The following is an 18775-nucleotide window of genomic DNA, read 5'->3' as shown; positions in this document are numbered from 1 at the left end:
ATGGACTCTACAAGTATGATCCATTTGGATGATTTCCTGTTTGCAGGGCCGGGAGAGTTGTCGTGTTGTCAGGAGCAGTTACAAGGTTTTTGGAGGTGGCAAAGAGATTGGGGGTTCCAATTGCTCAGGACAAGACAGGGACCAGCTACGTGGTTAACGTTTTTGGGTATTGATTCAGAAGAGATGGTGTCGCGCTTGCCAGGGGACAAAATTCAAAAGCTGAGGGAGTTGGTGGGGAGGGTACATCAAGCGACCTTGATGCGACAGATGCAGTCACCAATCGGTTCTTTGAATTTTTCGTGCAGAGTCATTCCAGTGGGAAGAGCGTTTATTAGAAGGTTGTCGGCATCCACAACGGGGATTTGAGCTGGGCATCACTTTATCAGAGTGACGAGGATGACAAAGGAGGAATTGGGAGGATGGAGGGCTTTCTTGCAACTTTTAATGGAGTTCAAATCATCCAGTAGGGCAAAGTGTCAAATGTTGAACTGGAACTGTTTTCGGACACTGCAGGTGCGTCAGGTTTTGGTATTTATTTTAAAAGGGCAATGGTGCGCAGAGCCATGGCCAGAAAAGTGGGTAGTAGAAGATCTCACGAGGAATATTACCTTCTTGGAATTATTCCCCATGGTAGTGGCGATGGAGATTTGGGGGCGGCAGTTAAGTAATAGGCGGGTGGTTTTCTAGCGAGATAACCTTGTGGTGGTAAAGGTTATCAACCGGTTATTTTTTTATTTATTTTTTATTTAGTTAGCGGCAAAATGCTTAAGGGTGGCCACGTTGTTGTGGGAGCTGGTTGGTTTGTGTTTGAAATGGAATGTAACTATCAGAGCAAGGCACATGCTGGGCATGCAGAATGTAATTGCCGATGCCTTATCTCGTTTCAAGTGGACCGTTTTTTGGGAATTGGCACTGCAAGCGAGTTCGACGGCAGAACATTTCCCGGATCGATTATGGAAGCTTGGTCTGCGGAAGAATGCAAATGATCAAGAATTCGGTGGCTCCGGCTACCGAGACAGCCTATGTGGCAGGGTACGGGGTCCTGACTCACTTTTTGAGCGAGAAGGGTTGGCAAGGAGGACCTGTGCCGGGAGCAGGAAGTGGTCAAGTTTATATCATGGGCAAAGAGACAAGGTTTTTCCCGGTCAGCGGTTAGGTTGCAGTTAGCTGGATTTTCCTTTTTTCAAAAATGAAAGGGGAGGAAATCAGACAGCGAGCTTCATGGTGAAGCGCGTTAGGGGGGATGGCAAAGGGAAAGGGGGGGGTGACAAACTGCGCCCTATCAGATATGATGATTTAATCAGCATTGCTGAAGATCTAGAGAGGGTGTGCTGGTCGGGGTACGAAGTTTTATTATTTAGGACGGCCTTCTCGCTGGCCTTTTTCGGGGCCATGCGAATAAGTGAATTAGTGGCAAGTTCGATGGTAAGCCAAGTTCAATTGCAGGAGGATACAGTGTCAGTATGTGTGCAGCGTTCCAAAACGGATCAGAGGGCAGTTCCTCAGGTTGGTGCAAGTGGGGCATGCGATAGTTTGCCCAGTGAGAACAGTCCGAGCGTATAAGGAAGTTCGTCCTAGGATGGGAGGCTCTCCTTTTTAATACATGAAGATGGCATCCCCTTAACTAGTTTTCAGTTCACAAAGATCTCAAAGCTTGTGGTTGGCAGGTTGGGATGGGATACTGCGGTGTATAGTTCGCATTCCTTTCGCATTGGTGCGGCCACGACTACGGTTGGTCTGAAGAGGCGATAAAGGCTATTGGCAGGTGGAAGTCCAAAGCGATGAAAGAGGGGAGGAGCGGTGGAGTTGATTTTGTTTTCTTCTTTTGCAGGATCACAAGGGGGTGAATAGTCAGCTGGAATGTGCTTGGGTCGTGGGCCATTCATTCGTGCATTGGGCGCAAAGGAGAGCGATTCACAGACCTGTAGCTAGGGTGGGCGGGGAGGCCAGCGAGCAAGGGGCTAAGCTCAAGGCCAGAGCTTACTCTCGCTGGGACGTGTGGATAAGGATGAAGATATGGATCGGGGGGGGGGGGGGGGGGGGGGGAGGAATTATATATATTAAATGGATAATGTATTGTATGGGCTCGGGTTAGTTAAATTAATTAATTAACTAAACTAACTGTGGCCTTTTAACACACCAAAGTTGTTGTCTTTGTTGGTGGTGAGGGAGATGAGCCAAGCGCGGATCTTGACTCCCTGAGTTACCGCACACTCGATCTTCTGTCTTTGTCTTGTTTTCACCCCAACCCCCTTTCTACCTTGCTCTTGTCCTCCACCTATGATCTCTTTCCACCAAGAAGCTAATCCTCAATCGGGCAAAAAAAAAAAAAAGGAAAATTGGTTCTTACCTGCAAATTTTCGTTCCTGTAGTACCACGGATCAGTCCAGACAGTGGGTTGAGCCTCCTGTCCAGCAGATGGAGGTAGAGAAAAAAACTAAAGGGTATCCTATATCAGGACAGTGCTCACCTTGCATCCCTTCAGTATAAAAGTTATCAAAGCAAGAAAAGGTAAAGTTAACCAGTAGAATATCAAGCAAGTAACAACCAACATGTAAAGTGAACGATCAACACATGAAAGAACCGCTCTTGCATATATATCCAGTTGAAAAAGACTTCCGGTGCCTTGAAGTTCTGATAGGAAGTAACCAGATCCAAAATGCTGTTAAGAACCAAACAAAAAAGGAAAAAAACCTTTGAGCGGACGAATCAAAAAGAAACCACAGCCCGGGTGGGAGTCTGGACTGATCCATGATACTACAGGAACGAAAATTAGCAGGTAAGAACCAATTTTCCTTTCCCTGTACATACCCGGATCAGTCCAGACAGTGGGATGTACCAAAGTTTCCCTAAAGAGGGTGGGATTGAGACAAACCCACTTGAAGCACCTGCCTTCCAAAGGAGCCAAACACTGGCGCCTGGACGTAGAGGTAATAATGACGAGCAAAAGTATGCAGAGACTTCCAAGTAGCCGCCCTGCAGATTTCCTGAGGAAAGACAGACTGCGCACGCAAAGAATGGGCCTTCAAACCCTCTGGAACCGACCAGCCACAACAGATATAAGCCGACGTAATGGCCTCCTTCAGCCAGTGAGCAATGGTAGCCTTAGAGGACTTGTTACCTCTATTTGGGCCGCTCCATAGGACAAAGATGATCAGAGATGCGAAATTCGTTAGTAACCTGTAAGTATTGGAGTAGGACTCTCTTTACATCAAGACGCCTGAGGTCCCCGCCAGGGGTGCGTGCAATGTCTTCAGGAGAAAAGGCAGGAAGCTCCACTGACTGATTGACGTAAAAAGACAACATGACCTTTGGAAGAAAGGATAGCACCGCCTTGAGGGAAACACCTGAGTCAGAAAAGCAGAGAAAGGGCTCCCAACAAGACAAGGCTTGGAGCTCAGACACTCTCCTGGCCGGGCAAATAGAGACCAAAAATACTGTCTTAAGAGTGAGGTCTTTAAGCGTGGCCCGCCGGAGAGGTTTGAAAGGTGCCTCGCAAAGGGCTTGAAGCACCAAATTGAGGCTCCAGGACGGACAAGCATGCCAGACAGGTGGGTTTAAATGTTTGGCCCCTTTAAGGAAGCGAATGACATCCGGGTGAGTCGCCACCGCGTAACCATCGATACACCCAAGGAGAGAACAGAGGGCCAAAACCTGCACCCGCAGAGAATTGAAAGACAAACCTTTGGAGAGACCAGACTGCAGGAAGGAGAGGACCTGAGACACTGGAGCATTGCACGCCTGGACTCTGGACTCAGCACATGCATTCTCAAACACTCTCCATACGCGGACGTAAGCGAGAGAGGTAGAGGTCTTCCATGCCCGCAAGAGAGTGGAGATAACTCCTTATACCCTTTCTTTCTCAGACACCGCCGCTCAAACATCAGGCCGCTAGACAAAAACGATCCACCTGATCGAAAAATACTGGTCCTTGGCAGAGCAGGTTTGGGAGGTGACCGAGGCGAAGAGGACAGTCTGTTGCAAGGTTCACCAGGTCTCAGAGGCCATTCCAGCACCATGAGAATGACCGGCCCCTTGTGGAGTTCTACGCTTCTGAGTACCTTTCCTACCAGAGGCCAAGGTAGGAACACAGAGAAGAACATTGTGAGGCCAGGGAAGAACCAGGGCATCCACTCCTGCCGATCAGTGCTCCCATCTACGGCTGAAGAATCTGGGAGCCTTTGCGTTGTTCAGGGTAGCCATCAGGTCGAGGTGAGGAACTCCCCACTTGCGCACCAGAAGATTCATCGCCTCTGACAACTCCCACTCTCCAGGGTCTAGGTGTTGTCAGCTGAGGAAGTCCGCTTGCACATTCTCCATCCCCGCAATGTGGGAAGCTGCCAGACAACTCAGGTGTCTCTCTGCCCAGGAGAGCAGCTTGCTGGCCTCCAGGCGACTCCTGGTGCCACCCTGGCGATTGATGTAAGCTACTGTGGTGGCACTGTCAGAGGACCTGCATGGCTTTGTGATGGAGCAAGGGCAGGAATGTCTTGAGTGCCAGAAGGACAGCTCGGGCTTCCAGATGATTGATGTGCCATCGGGATTGCACAGGAGACCACTGTCCTTGTGTAGACTGGTGCTGATACACTGCTCCCCAGCCGGAGAGGCTGGCATCCATCGTCACAACGATCCACTGGGGTGTCTCCAAAGGCACTCCTTTCAAGAGATGGGCGAGTGAAAGCCACCGCTGCATGCTGGCAATGGTAGAGTGAGAGTGGTAGGGGTGTTTGGAACTCCTGCGAGACAGGCTTCCAGCGGGACAGCAACGCTTTCTGTAGAGAACTCATATGCGCAAAAGCCCAAGGAACCAGATCTATGGTGGAAGCCATGGAGCCCAGGACCCAGAGATAGTCCCAGGCCGTGGGTAAAGATAAGAGATGTTGTACCTGGTTCATGAGCTTGAGCGCCCGGTGCTCGGGCAGTAGGACTTTGCCCACGCGGGTGTCGAAACGGGCTCCTAGAAATTCCAGGACCTGGAAGGGCTTGAGGTGACTCTTGGAGAAGTTGACAATCCACCCGAGGGAGGAGAGAAAAGACACGACCCTGTCGACCGCTGCAGTGCAAAGGTTCTCTGACTTGGCCAGAGCCAGTCGCTCAGGTAAGGGTGTGGACCAGGACTCCCTCCCGAAGGGAGGCCGCCACCACTATCATGACCTTGGTGAACGTATGTGGCGCAGTGGCCAGGCCGAACGGAAGCACCCGGAACTGGAAGTGGTGTCCCAGAATGGCGAAGTGGAGATACTTCTGATGGTCGTAGCGGATTGGGATATGCAGGTAAGCCTCTATCAAGTCGAGAGAGGCCAGAAATTTGCCTGAGCGAACCGCCGCTATGACTGCTCGCAGGGTCTCCATCCGAAAATGGGGCACCCGGAGAGCTCTGAGGTCCAGGATCGGTCGGAAGGAGCCGTCCTTTTTGGGCACGACAAAGTAGATGGAATACTGGCCGGATCCCTGTTCCTCCAGGGGTACAGGAACTATGGCCCCAAATTCTTGTAGCCTGGCCAGAGTCTGGCACACTGTTGGACGCTTCAGAGAGCCGCAGGGAGAGATTAGAAAGCGGTTGGGGAGTTCCCAAACAAAGTCTAACTCGTAGCCGTTGGTGAGTACATAGAGGACCCACTGAACCAATGTGATGTTGGCCCATTCCTCGAGAAAAAGGGACAGACGTCCACTTAAGGCGGGAGCATTTCATTGGGAGAACTTTGAGGTGGAACATGAAGGGTTCGTATCCCGGAACAGCTGTCGGCCATGAAAGGAATGAGACCAAGAATGGGATCTAGTGGAGGTGGGTCGTTGGGCAGCCCCACTTGGACTGTTGTATCTGCGATAACCCCTGAACCGAGGGTGCGAAGGAAAAAAGGATTTGGATTGCTGAGGGCGGTCCTCCGGCAGCTTATGCACCCTATTGTCCAAGAGATTTAATAAGCTGCTCCAGGTCCTCCCTGAAGAGCAACTTAGCCTTGAATGGTGCCCAACTGTGATTTAGAAGAGGAGTCCGCTGCCCAATTACGAAGCCAGAGGAAACGTATAGCGGACACCGCCAAAACCATAGCTCTGGCCTGCACCCTGAGAAGATCGAAGAGGGCATCTGCCTCATACGCAATGGTGCCTTCCAGCTTCTCTGCCTGTTCCACCTCTGCAGACGGGAGGTCCTGGGTGCTGAGTAGTTGTTGAATCCACCTAAGGCTTGCCTGCTGCATGAGACCGCTACAGACTGCTGCCTGGACCCTAAGCGCTAGGACCTCAAAAATCCTTTTGAGGTAGACCTCCAATTTGCAATCCTGAAGATCTTTCAACACAGTCTCCCCCACGACTGGGATAGTAGTGCGCTTCGTGACAGCGGAGACCAAGGTGTCCACCTTAGGGACCCGGAGCATATCCAGACACGGGTCTGGAAGCGGGTACAGCTTGTCCATAGCTCTGCCCACGCGCAAACCGGCTTCAGACGTCTCCCATTCCTGGAGCAGTAACTGCATTAGCATCGGATGGAAAGGGAAGGTGCACGGGGTGCCCTCAGGCCGGCGAGGACTGGGTCGACGTTGCTAGAAGCTGTGGCGGATGTGTGGCTCTCTGGAGGGGTATCTAAGCCCAACTCAGCCAGAACATGGGGTATAAGTGGATCCAGCTCTTCACGCTGGAAGAGACACAACACCCTGGGGTCGTCCCCCTCTATTGGCGGATTCAGAGTGAGGACATCGGCATCCGGGTCTAGTATTGGAGCGGGTGGATCAGTGGGGGCCGAAGGGGCCGGAACCCCTAGGACCACCCAAACCCGGTTCGCCCCCTGAGACTCTGGGGTCCTGGGCCCCTGCGCTGTAGCCGATCTACGAACCTTGGCAGGAGAAGGGCAGGCAGGCAGCTGAGGATCTGGTGCCTGCCTGTTGTAGAAGGCTGGCAACATAAGCCTTATGCATGAGAACAAAATCAGCTGAAAAAAGCCCTGGAGATTTGCCTGGGTCAGAACTGGCAGCTGGGGAGTCCACGGGGCTTAAATCGAAGGGGGGGAGGGAGGAGGAGTGAGGAAAACTCGGGTCCCTGCCCCTATCAGGCTCAGAATCTTCAGTGAGGTTTGGAGCCAAAATGGCCACCATTCCCGCAGTTTGCAGGAACGGGGCCATCCTTGCAGCACATCTGCCGGGCCGGGAACGACCAGCTGATCTCTCCGGCACAGAGGAGCTGTCCCCTCCGAGGCAGGTTCTCCACACGCAAGGCAAAAGGCCGATAGAGGCATAGAGGGGAGAGTGGGAGGGGCAGATCTGCCGCATGTGAGATAGCAAGAATCGCCGGTGCCTGGCTGAGAGCAGGGAAGTGAAAGTTCAGCTACCTGCTCTTTCCCCCACTGGAAGGTTTTTTTGTTTGTTTGTTTTTTTTTTAAACTTGCTGGTAAAGTTGAAGAAGCAGAGGAATGAACTTCTCTGCAGCAGACCAAAGGTATGCTTCGTCTCTGGGTCTGCACGGGGAAGGGACTGGACCACCAGTTTCACCCCTAGCCAGGCAGGTCACCAGGTAGGGTGCTAGGCTGAGGATCTCAAGGGGCAAAGCCCCCCCTAGGCACCCAGTAAGAGCAAGGGGCAAAAACTGTTGCTCCATACAAGAAATGAAAACTTAAGATTTTTTTTTTTTAAACTGAAATTAGAAATCAAGTACTTGCTTGATCCAAATAAGATAGAAAAAGGGAGAAAGTAGACTTTCCCAAAAATCTAGCTGACTAGAGGGGAGCCTCATGGTCTGCCATCTGCTGGAGTTAGAGAAATACTGAAGGGATGCAGGGTGAGCACTGTCCTGATAAGAGAAAAAACTAAAGGGTATCCTATATCTCCATCTGCTGGACAGGAGGCTCAACCCACTGTCTGGACTGATCCGGTACGTACAGGGAAAAAGGATTTTCCCATAATCTCACCTCATCTTTAGCGCTGTTCCAAGCAGCTGCCTGGGTTAGAGGCTTCAGCAGGGCATTGGGGGGGGGGGGGGGGGGGGAGGTCAGCAGTTGTGCCTTCAGGGCGACATAACGGGAAAATTCAGCAGCAGCAACAACAGGTTCAGGGGTGAAAGCAGCCAGTTCTGTTTTCTCAAAAGGTGCCAGCAGCATGGTGGACGGAAAAGCAGATAGATAGTATGCTGGATGAGCTCTCACTATGCAACGGTATGTACTTTACTTTTCCTTCTGCACCTCCTGCCCTGCTAGTTCATGTCTCCTCTGATTTGGTTGCTGCCAATAAGTCATGATTCTGCAAACGTATGCATATTCCTCTTCCTTCTGCACCTGTCCTGTCGTTCCTATTGCCGATGAGTCATCATACTGCAAATGACGGTTGGGCTGCCCGAGGTAAAAGAAAAAGCCGACAGCACTACAGAGAGCTGTTAGCACTCGGCTGCCCAGTCCAAAACTAGCCCAATGCGCACAAAAATATTTTCCCACACAACAGGAAAAAAGGTAGCCCAATAGGACGTGAAATAGCCCTATCTGGCAAAACTGAGTTCACTTTGCTCCAGGCTTTGGTTCTGCCCCCTGTTAAATCTCCACCTTTTGTTTGTGGGTGCACACTGTGCACTATGACCTTCTTCTCTCCTACATTCACTCTAGTTCCTGCTTGCGGAAGTGAGATCACGTTTGTGACAGTTTTAATCGCTTGCACGCCGGACGTTCTCCTGACTGGATTTTCTGTTTGGGCTGGTGTAGAGGATGGCGTCCAGGGTTGCCAGGTTTTCATGAAAGAACAAGCACTTTTTTTCCAAAAAAACAAACCCAAAAAAAGCCCAAAACAGGTGAAATTGAAACACCAATGTCTGTGAGTCGCATAGATGACAAAGGAGCTTAACTTTTTGCAGGTTGCAGAAGGTCTGCATGATGTGCATGAATGTCACACTTACAAAATTTGCACATAAGAACATAAGAAAATGCCATACTGGGTCAGACCAAGGGTCCATCATGCCCAGCATCCTGTTTCCAACAGTGGCCAATCCAGGCCATAAGAACCTGGCAAGTACCCAAAAACTAAGTCTATTCCATATTACCATTGCTAATGGCAGTGGCTATTCTCTAAGTGAACTTAATAGCAGGTAATGGACTTCTCCTCCAAGAACTTATCCAATCCTTTTTTAAACACCGCTATACTCACTGCATTAACCACATCCTCTGGCAACAAATTCCAGAGTTTAATTGTGCGTTGAGTAAAAAACGAACTTTCTCCGATTAGTTTTAAAATGTGCCCCATGCTAACTTTATGGAATGCCCCCTAATCTTTCTACTATCCGAAAGAGTAAATAACCGATTCACATCTACCCGTTCTAGACCTCTCATGATTTTAAACATCTCTATCATATCCCCCCTCAGCCGTCTCTTCTCCAAGCTGAAAAGTCCTAACCTCTTTAGTCTTTCCTCATAGGGGAGCTGTTCCATTCCCCTTATCATTTGGTAGCCCTTCTCTGTACCTTCTCCATCGCAATTATATCTTTTTTGAGATGCGGCGACCAGAATTGTACACAGTATTCAAGGTGCGGTCTCACCATGGAGCTATACACCACAAGGCTCCTCTCTGTCTCCTACACTATTCAACCTATACCTTCTTCCCCTCTGCCAGCTGCTTATGAATCTTAAACTCAAACACTATCTCTACGCCGACGATGTCCAAATCCTGATCCCAATAATCGAATCCCTCACAAAAACACTGAAGTTCTGGGACAACTGCCTCCAAGATATCAACGACCTCCTTACTACCTTAAACCTTGTTCTTAACACGTCTAAGACAGAAATGCTCCTTATATCTCTCAACCACAATGATAACATACATTCAAGTCACACAAACACCCTGGTCAGCCAAGCAAGAGACCTCGGAGTTATAATTGATAACCAGCTAAATCTAAAAAAGTTCATCACCAACACAACCAAAGACTGCTTCTTCAAACTTCAGGTACTAAAAAGACTCAAACCGCTACTGTACTTTCAAGACTTCAGATCGGTACTCCAGGCCATTATATTCTCCAAATTAGACTACTGCAATTCCATTCTGCTAGGCCTTCCCGCCTCTTCCACCAAACCGCTTCAGATGCTACAAAATTTGACCGCTAGAATTTTAACAAACTCCAACAGAAGAGACCACATCACACCCATCCTAAAAAACCTGCATTGGCTCCCAGTAAACTTTAGAATTCTACACAAGTGTCTCACCATCATCCATAAAGCTATTTACAACAGAACACCCATTGATTTATACTACCCACTCATGCTACACTTCTCTTCTAGACCCATCAGAGAAGCATACAAGGGCTCGCTACACCCCCCCCCCCTCAGCCAAATCCACACATCTCTCATCCACCAAAGATCGAGCCTTCTCGACTGCGGCTCCAACCATCTGGAACGCCATGCCCCCAGACCTTAGACAAGAACCTTGCATACTGACATTCAGAAAGAAGCTCAAGACATGGCTATTTCTACAAGCCTTCCCTGATCTATGACCGCCCCAACTACAATAACTCGCCATACCCCATCCCTGACTTGGCTTCTGACTATACATTAATTAGTCCCGAGTTTTATGAACTGACACTATTTAGTCAGGAACATATGATATTATTACAGCCCTGAGTATATGATATTATTTATATATTTGATATTATTCAATCCTGAGTATATGACTAGATATTATTTATTTCTGAGTTAGCCTTGACTCTGCCTCTTCCTCCTCCCAGTTCATGTGCCCCTGTTTTATTGTAACTTTTGTTCACTTTGTTCTCTCTTCGCCTGTTGTTCATGTTGATGTTAATGTTTTTGCACCATTGTAAACCGATATGATATGATTGGTATCATGAATGTCGGTATAAAAAAAGCCCTAAATAAATAAAAAAATATACAGTGGCATTATGATATTTTCCGTTTTATTCACCATTCCCTTTCTAATAATTCCCAACATTCTGTTGGCTTTTTTGTCTGCCGCAGCACACTGAACAGACGATTTCAATGTGTTATCCACTATGAACCATAGCCTTACTCTCATTACTAAGAACAGACTGAATCCATGCTTTTAGTTCACATTCCTCTTCCCATGCTTAGCAGTATCTTTTAGTTCTTTTTTTTTCCTTTATTTTTATAATAGTGACAAGAATAACAAACATTGCCAACATTACAATTCAAATGGTCACATTTTCTTGTTTTCGTACAAACGTTCCAGAAGTACAAAGCATGTAACACATATGCCGTTGTCCAGCCAAACCCTTATAAGCCGGAGAAACAGCTAAAAATGAATTCCAGAACTAAACCTACAATTAAACAGTTCCCCACCCCCCCTCCCGACCCAGGACATCGGTCCTAGCAAACGAAGAAATCAAAGAACCTAGGGCTGTGACATTAAAAGCAGAAAAAAAAAAGAACATACACATTCACTTTTTATCGTATGGGCAAATCATTAAGAAGTAAGCTCCGTACTGAGGGAGATACCGAACAGAGGTAAATCTCCCATTGATTCCTTAGTTCCTTACTTTAGCTATAGTTAGTCCTGGGGGAATTCTGCGCTATTGCGGAGCACAGAATCCCCCCAGGACTAACTACAGCTAAAGTAAGGAACTAAAAGAGAGAGAGAATGGTTGGTAAGAGGGGGGTGGGGAAGGTGAGAGAAAGCATGGGAGGTAAGAAAGGGGAGTGGGGGGATGCTTGAGTGAGAGTTTCAGAGAGGGAGCATGGGAGGTAAGGTGGATGCTTGAGTGTGGGTTTCAGAGAGAGGGAGCCTTGTGAAGGAGTGTGTATATGAGATTGTGTATAAGGATATATGAGTATGTGTATAAGGTATATGAGTGTGTATAAGGAGATTGTGAAGGAGTGTTTATATGAAAGATTGGGAGCTCATGTGTATGAAAAAGGGATTGTGTGTATGTGAGGGTGCTAGCCTCTGTGAAGCGATTGTGTATGTGTGAGAGAGCCTGTGTGAAGGGGTGCATGAGAGCAAGACATAGGTAGCCTGGGTGAGACAGAAAGGGAGCGTGGGTGGGTATGCAAGAGAGAGCCCTGAATGAGTGTGTGTATATATGTGAATTAGAGAGAGGGAGCATGTGTGAGAGAGAGGGAGGGACAGAGGGAGCCTGTGTGAGGGGGGCAGTACTGAGAACAGGGTCAAACTCTGGGACTGGCAATAGAGTGGAAGGGGTTGCGCCTAGAGGTGGAGGGGGGAGATACTGGCAGGTGGAGGAGTTGGAGCCTGAGAGGGCAAAGTGGCCAGGGGAGTAGGGAGAGCGAGTGGGACATTCTTACAGTGAATTTCTAGGGAAATTCTGCTCAAAATGCAGAATTGTAAATATTCTAAGTAATAGCTTTTTTCTCTATTAATTTAAAGTGTAATTAAAGACTGTTCTGTAAATTGTGTTATTTTGACCAATATAAAGTTTGCAGAATTTTTCAGAATTTTCAGTTTTTGTGCACAGAATTTTAAACTTGTTTGTGCAGAATTCCCCCAGGAGTATACAGTAGATCAAATCCATTTAGTAGCTAGCAGCCAATAACCGAAACAGTAGGTATGGACAGGCTTTCTTACAAAGGTGATCGACTGCAGGGAGAAGAAATGAGAAAAAAAATTAGATGAAATTAAAAAAGTGGAGTAGAACAAATTAAAAAAACACCAGCACCACACCCTAATTTCCTCCTCCCCACCCCCTCCGAGCCCATCCCTGGCCCCGCACACAGATTTCCCCCTCCCTACCCCATCTCTGGCCCCTAAACACTCATTTCCCCCTCCCCACTCCCTACAAACACGTTTTCAATTCCCCCCCCCCTCCTGATACCTGGCTGTAGCCAGGTGAGTGCTACACACCTTTCATCATTCAAGTCTACAACTGTACAGAAACTTCTTGGTCACCCACGACGCTTGTTGCAATCCATGCCAGATCTGCCCACGATCCTGTGACTGTTTGCAGTTCCGGTTGGCTGCCGGTGCGCCTGCTATGGACAGGCCTCAATGGCAGCAGCAGCCAATCACTGCAACATCAGAGCACAGGTCCCGCCCACCAGCCCAAAAAAACGCGATTGCCAGGAAAAACGCCCAATTACAAGCGCGAATCGAAAAAAACAAACGCGAATGACTAAAAAAAAAAAAAAGAAAGCCCAATCTCGCGGGAAATAAGCGAGGCTGGTAACGCTGATGGCGTCGGACGCTAAGAAGCAGGAGGTGCTGCGGCGGCTCATGCGGGATGAGAGGCGGCGAAACGCGTCAATCAGGAAGCGTGTGGAATCCCCCTATGCCAAATATCCTTTCGAAACTTGCTCTTCCCTTTCCTTACCCCCGCCCGGTTATATGATACTGGGCAGAGTTTTGTCCGGGGGGGGGGAGATTAGAGCTACAGTGCCCTGCTGGCGCCAGGTAGGTACGAAGCCAAGAGCGGCTTAGCTCTATCTGTTGAAAAAGAGACAAGGAAAAGTCTGCTAAATAAAAATGACATATCACATCTAGAAACATAATTTTATGTCTGTAAAATGTCATGAGCATAGTGCTATAGGAAAAATCCAGAAAAGATGGGTGGGGGACTGGTATGCTAGTCTAGGTGATTAATACTGTATTCGTGATTCTGCAACGAAATCCATGAAAAAATGATTAAAAACAGAGAAAAATATATCTTGCAACTGTTTTAACATTAACAAGTGCCCGTCTCAGGGATTTCTCTCTGCTTCAGACTTTCTTCACATCCAGGAAGTTAAGATAAAATGTATTCCATGTATTAAAAAGATCGAAGGAAGAACAGATGACTTTCCAGTATAATTTGATGGTAAGGTAAAGGAGGCAGGTAAACTTAAAAGGGCATCATTCAAAAAATGGAAAGGAGACCCAAAGGATGAAAATAGGCAAGAGCATAAGCACTGCCAAGTTAAAACAGTAGTTAGGTCAATAGAGACTTTGAGGAAAAGCTTGCCAGTGAGGCAAAAACTTTTTCAAATACATTTGAAAAACATAAGGCTTGCCATACTATATCAGATGAAGGGTCCATCAAGCCCAGTATTCTGTTTCCAACAGTGGCCAAACCAGATCACAAGTACCTGGCAGGATCCCAAGGGGTAGATAGATTCCAAGCTGCTTATCCCAAGAATTAGCAGTGGATTTCTGAAACTCCCTTAATTGTTAATGGACTTTCCCTCCAGGAACTTGTCCAAACCTTTTTTTAAATGCAGCCATACTAACAGCTTTCACCACATCTTCTGGTAACCGATTCTAGAACTTAATTATATGTTGAGTAAAAAATTTTTTGCTCATATTAGTTTTAAATGTATTACCCAGTAACCTCATTGTGTCCCCCTTGTCTTTGTACTTTTTGAAAAAGTAAACAACTGATCAATGTTTACTTGTTCCATTCCACTCATTATTTTATAGACTACTTTCATATCTCCCTCTTAGCCACTCTTCTCCAAGCTGAAGAATCCTAATCTCTTTAGCCATTTTATCATAGGGAAATTTTTCCATCCCCTTTTATCATCTTGGTCTCCCTTCTCTGTATCTTTTCTAATTTTGCTATATCTTTCTTGAGATATGGTGACCAGAACTGGACACAATACTCAAGATGAGTAAAAAGCCTATAATGGAGTCATTTGAGCTGCTAGATGATCAAAGGGTAAAAGGAGGGATCAGCGAGGAGAAGGAAATAGCAGACAAACTAACAGGTCAATGCAATATTGACACACTAAAACGTGTGTGCAAACTGGACACACTTTTTTTTAATGTGCACACAATCACTTCTCCTGGGTGCTTGATGCAAGGGGCAAATGAATTATCGTGCTAAAAAGGTCAAGCTAGGGATAAATTGTGCATCCCTAGCGCATCCATGGCATCGGGCACCCAGGAGAAGTGGCTGTGCACAGGTTAGGAAAACAGACACTCAATTTTACAAGCATCCTTTTCTGTAACCCATGCACAGGAGAAATGGATGCTCGTAAATTGAGCATTCATTTTCCTAACCTGACTGGCAGTAAGACATTTTTTTATTTTCCATGCTGCTTTCCGTGATTCCTCCAACTTAATATCCCCACGATATTAAGTTGGAGGAACCACAGAAAAGCAGTTTTTTCTGCTTTTCTGTAAACTTTGGGGCTCCTCAAGACTTAATGCCAGCTCTGGGGCTGGCATTAATTTTTGAGAGTAAAAATGTTGTATCGGGCACACGTTTATTTTTTACATACGGGAGGTACTAGCTAATAGCCTCATCAATGTGGGATTTACACGTGATGAGCGCTATTAGCTACCTGCTGGTTTGGAGGTGCGTTTTGGATGCGCTGATCCCCTTATTGTATAAGGGGTTATGGGCATGCCTCAACCTATGTGCTAGCCTGAATGCACGATATTGCATCAGCTTGTAAATGAGTTTTTTGCTTCAGTCTTTACCGTGGAGGATGTTGGGAACATATCCACACCTGAAACATTCTTCAATGGTAAAGATTCTGAGCATCAGAAATCAATGTCTGTGACCATGGAGGATGTAATAGATCGTATTGACAAACTAAGGAGTAACAAATCACTGGGACCAGATGATATTTACCCAAGAGTGCTAAAAGAACTAAAACATAAAATTGCTAACCTGTTACTAATCATCTGTAACATATCTAAAACACAATACTGAAGCCAAAATCCCCTCACTATTAACACAATTCAAACAGAGAGGAAACAATTCATTTGTTGTCAACCATCTTTATAATTTTTTAACATAGAGAACAACGTCATCAGACCTTAGTGCAACAATTTTTAATCCACTGAGAAACTCCTCAGGAAATTACAAAGTCATGGGATAGGAGGCAGTGTTCTGTTGTGGATTGGTAATAGGTTAAAGGGCTGGAAAACAGAGGACTAAATTGTCAGTTTGCCAAATGGAGAGAAGGTTCATTAGTGAAATACCACAGGGATCAATACTGGTCCTGTGCTATTTAACATATTCATAAATGATCTGGAAAAGAGAATGATGAGTGAGGTGATCAAATTTGCAGATGACACAACATTAGTCAGTTATTAAAACAGTAGTTTAAGAGGAATTGCAAAAGATCCTTGTGAGAGTAGGAGATTGGGTAATTGAATGGCAGATTAAATTTAATATGATGTACATAGGGAAAAATAATCCTAACTATAGATATATGATAGGTTCTGTATTAGAGATCATTACCCAGGAGAAGAACCTCAGAGTCCTTTACTTATGGACAATACTTTAAAATCCTCTGCTCAGATTGCTGCGGCAGTCAAAACAGCAACTAGAATGTTAGGAATGATCTGAAAAGGTGTGGAAAATAAAATGGAAAATATCATATTGCTTCTGTATTGAGCCATGGTGCAACTGCATCTTGAATATTGAGTGCAGTTCTGGTCATTGCATCGCAAGAAAGACATAACAGAACTAGAAAAGGTGCCAAAAATGATGATAGGGGATGAAACATCTCTCCTATCATAGAGACTTTGCAGGCTAGGGCTCTTCGACTTGGAAAGAGATGTCTGAAAGGTGATGTTGGTAATGAGAGAGTAAGGTACTCTGACACAATATCTATGACATCATTTATTAATGTGACATCATGGTAATATATGTTATTTACAGAAAGTTATTTACATACCACATGATTGCATATGCCATCCAGCACCCTTCGTATTATCAGCCTTATATCGAGGAGTCGTCAGGTCAGCAAAGGCGAGATTCAGTGTCCAGCACTCTATACGTCTATAGAGGCAATATCTCCTACTCCCGCAGGACACTGGAAAGTTCTGCTCTTTTATACTGTGCCTTAAACAAGTGTGCATGTGAGAGAGAAATGATTGATCACTACCCCCCATGTTATGTATCAACAGTTGCTACTACCCAGTTGGACTCATCCTGTCCCTGGCATGTAGGCGGTTGATCAGATCGCCTTATTCCTGACAGGGAGCCAGAAAGCTGAGCTGCACAACCTGTTTAACAAGAACATGTTTCTCCTACAGGTGATATGATAGAAGTTTATAAAATCATGAGTGGGATGGAATGGATGAATAAAGGATGGCTGTTTTACCCTTTTAAATAATACTAAAACAAGGAGTCACTACATGACACTAATAACCTGTAGCTTCAAAACAAAATACTTTTCATTCACCACACTAACAAGCTGTGGAATCTATTGCCAGAGGATATGACCAGAGTTACTAGCATAGTACAGTTTTAAAAGTTTTGGGCAAGTTCATGGAGGAAAAGCCCATAATACATTATTAGCCTAGTAGACTAAAGAAAGCTATTGCTCTCTCTGGGAGTGAGTAACAGGAATTAGATCTACTTTATGGGATCTGCCAGATAATTGTGACCTGGATTGGCCACTGTCTGAGACAGGATGCTGAGCTTAATGGACCTTGGTCTGACCTAACATGGCAATTCTTATGATCCTTGTAAGTAAAATGCTGTTTTCCTAGTGTGTGCCAGATGGACTCAGGACCAATGGGTTATGCTTCCCTGCCAGCAGATGGAGACGGAGTCAGGTTTCAAAGCTGACGTCGCCCTATATACACCCCTGCAGTGCCCCTTTAGCCCTTCAGTATAGCGTAGACAGTATAGTGCAGACATGCTTTCCCTATGGGGATTGCTTTACCTGTTGGAAGAAGAAATTCTACTTTTAAATTGGAGAAAAGATTGAGCCCCTCTCTCCTGCGGTGATACCTAAAGGTCCCTCCCCCAGTTGAGAATTCCTGAGGTGATTTCCGAGATCCCTCAGAGGTGTGCCTTGGTCCAGTAGCCAAGGGGTCCAGATAACAATGGACAAGTGGGTCCTATCCATCATTCGAGAAGGATGCTCTCTGAAATTCCACAGCAGCTCTCTGGACAAAATTGAGATTACCATGCCACTCCCACTCCAAGAGGACAGCAGTGGAAACCACACTAGCAAGACTACTCAGCCTAAAGGCGATAATCCCGGTGCCCATGCACCAACAAAATACTGGTCACTATTCCATCTATTTTATTGTCCCCAAGAAGGAAGGAACATTCCAGCCCATACTGGACCTCAAGACCATCAGTCGTTACCTGAGGATTCCACACTTCTGCATGGAAACCCTATGCTCAATCAAAAGGGCAGTACAGCCAGGAGAATTCTTGACCTCTCTGGATCTATCCAAAGCATATCTCTACATCCCGTTCCATTGGGATCATCAGCGATTTCTACGCTTTGCAATACTGGACCATCATTACCAGTTTCGGTTGCTACCCTTCGAGCTAGCTACTGCCCCCAGAACCTTCACCAAAATCATGGTGGTAGTGGCAGCAACACTGAGGAAAGAAGGAATCCTGGTACACCCTTACTTGACCATTGGCTGATCAGGGCAAAATCACCAGGCGACCATCAGAGTCAAGAATCTGCTGCAGGAACTCGGGTGAGTCGTCAACACAGCCAAGAGCTGCCTGCAGCCCTCCCAGTCGCTAGAGTACCTGGGAGTCCAGTTTGATACCAAACAGGACTAGGTCTTCCTTCCACCTCCAAGGAGAGAAGGAAACTGATGGCCCAGCTGCGAAAACTGTTGACTTATGCTCGTCCCAAGGTACGGGACTACCTCCAAGCCCTTGGACTCATGATGTCAATCCTGTAAGTTGTTCCATGGGCAAGGGCCCACATGCGACCACTACAGAGTTTCCTACTGTCACGATGGAACCAGACGTCCCAGAACTACTCAATTCACCTCCAGCTTCCAGCAGACATTCGAAGCCAGCTCCAATGGTGGCTACAGAAAGACCACCTGAGCAAAAGAGTAAATCTATCCCCACCGAACTGGATCTTGCTCACCATGGATGCGAACCTGCGAGGGTGGGGAGCCCACTGACA

General features: G+C 46.7%; 1 protein-coding gene across 2 annotated transcripts in view; it reads left to right on the top strand.

Annotated features, from left to right (window-relative positions):
• The first annotated feature begins 13077 nt into the window (after positions 1–13077).
• The window catches only part of ZNF830 (zinc finger protein 830), a 69870-nt gene continuing 64172 nt past the window's right edge, over positions 13078–18775 (top strand). The window contains exon 1 of one of the 2 annotated variants that reach the window (XM_029589880.1): positions 13078–13225. In XM_029589880.1, coding sequence (XP_029445740.1) covers positions 13122–13225 — 104 coding nt within the window. In that variant the 5' untranslated portion in view covers positions 13078–13121. Of the gene's footprint in view, positions 13341–18775 lie in introns of both variants that reach the window. The other variant, XM_029589879.1, reaches the window with a different exon arrangement.

This window comes from Rhinatrema bivittatum, chromosome 2 (assembly GCF_901001135.1).
Source record: "Rhinatrema bivittatum chromosome 2, aRhiBiv1.1, whole genome shotgun sequence".
Lineage (NCBI taxonomy): Eukaryota > Metazoa > Chordata > Amphibia > Gymnophiona > Rhinatrematidae > Rhinatrema > Rhinatrema bivittatum.
This window is presented reverse-complemented; position numbering and strand designations above follow the sequence as displayed.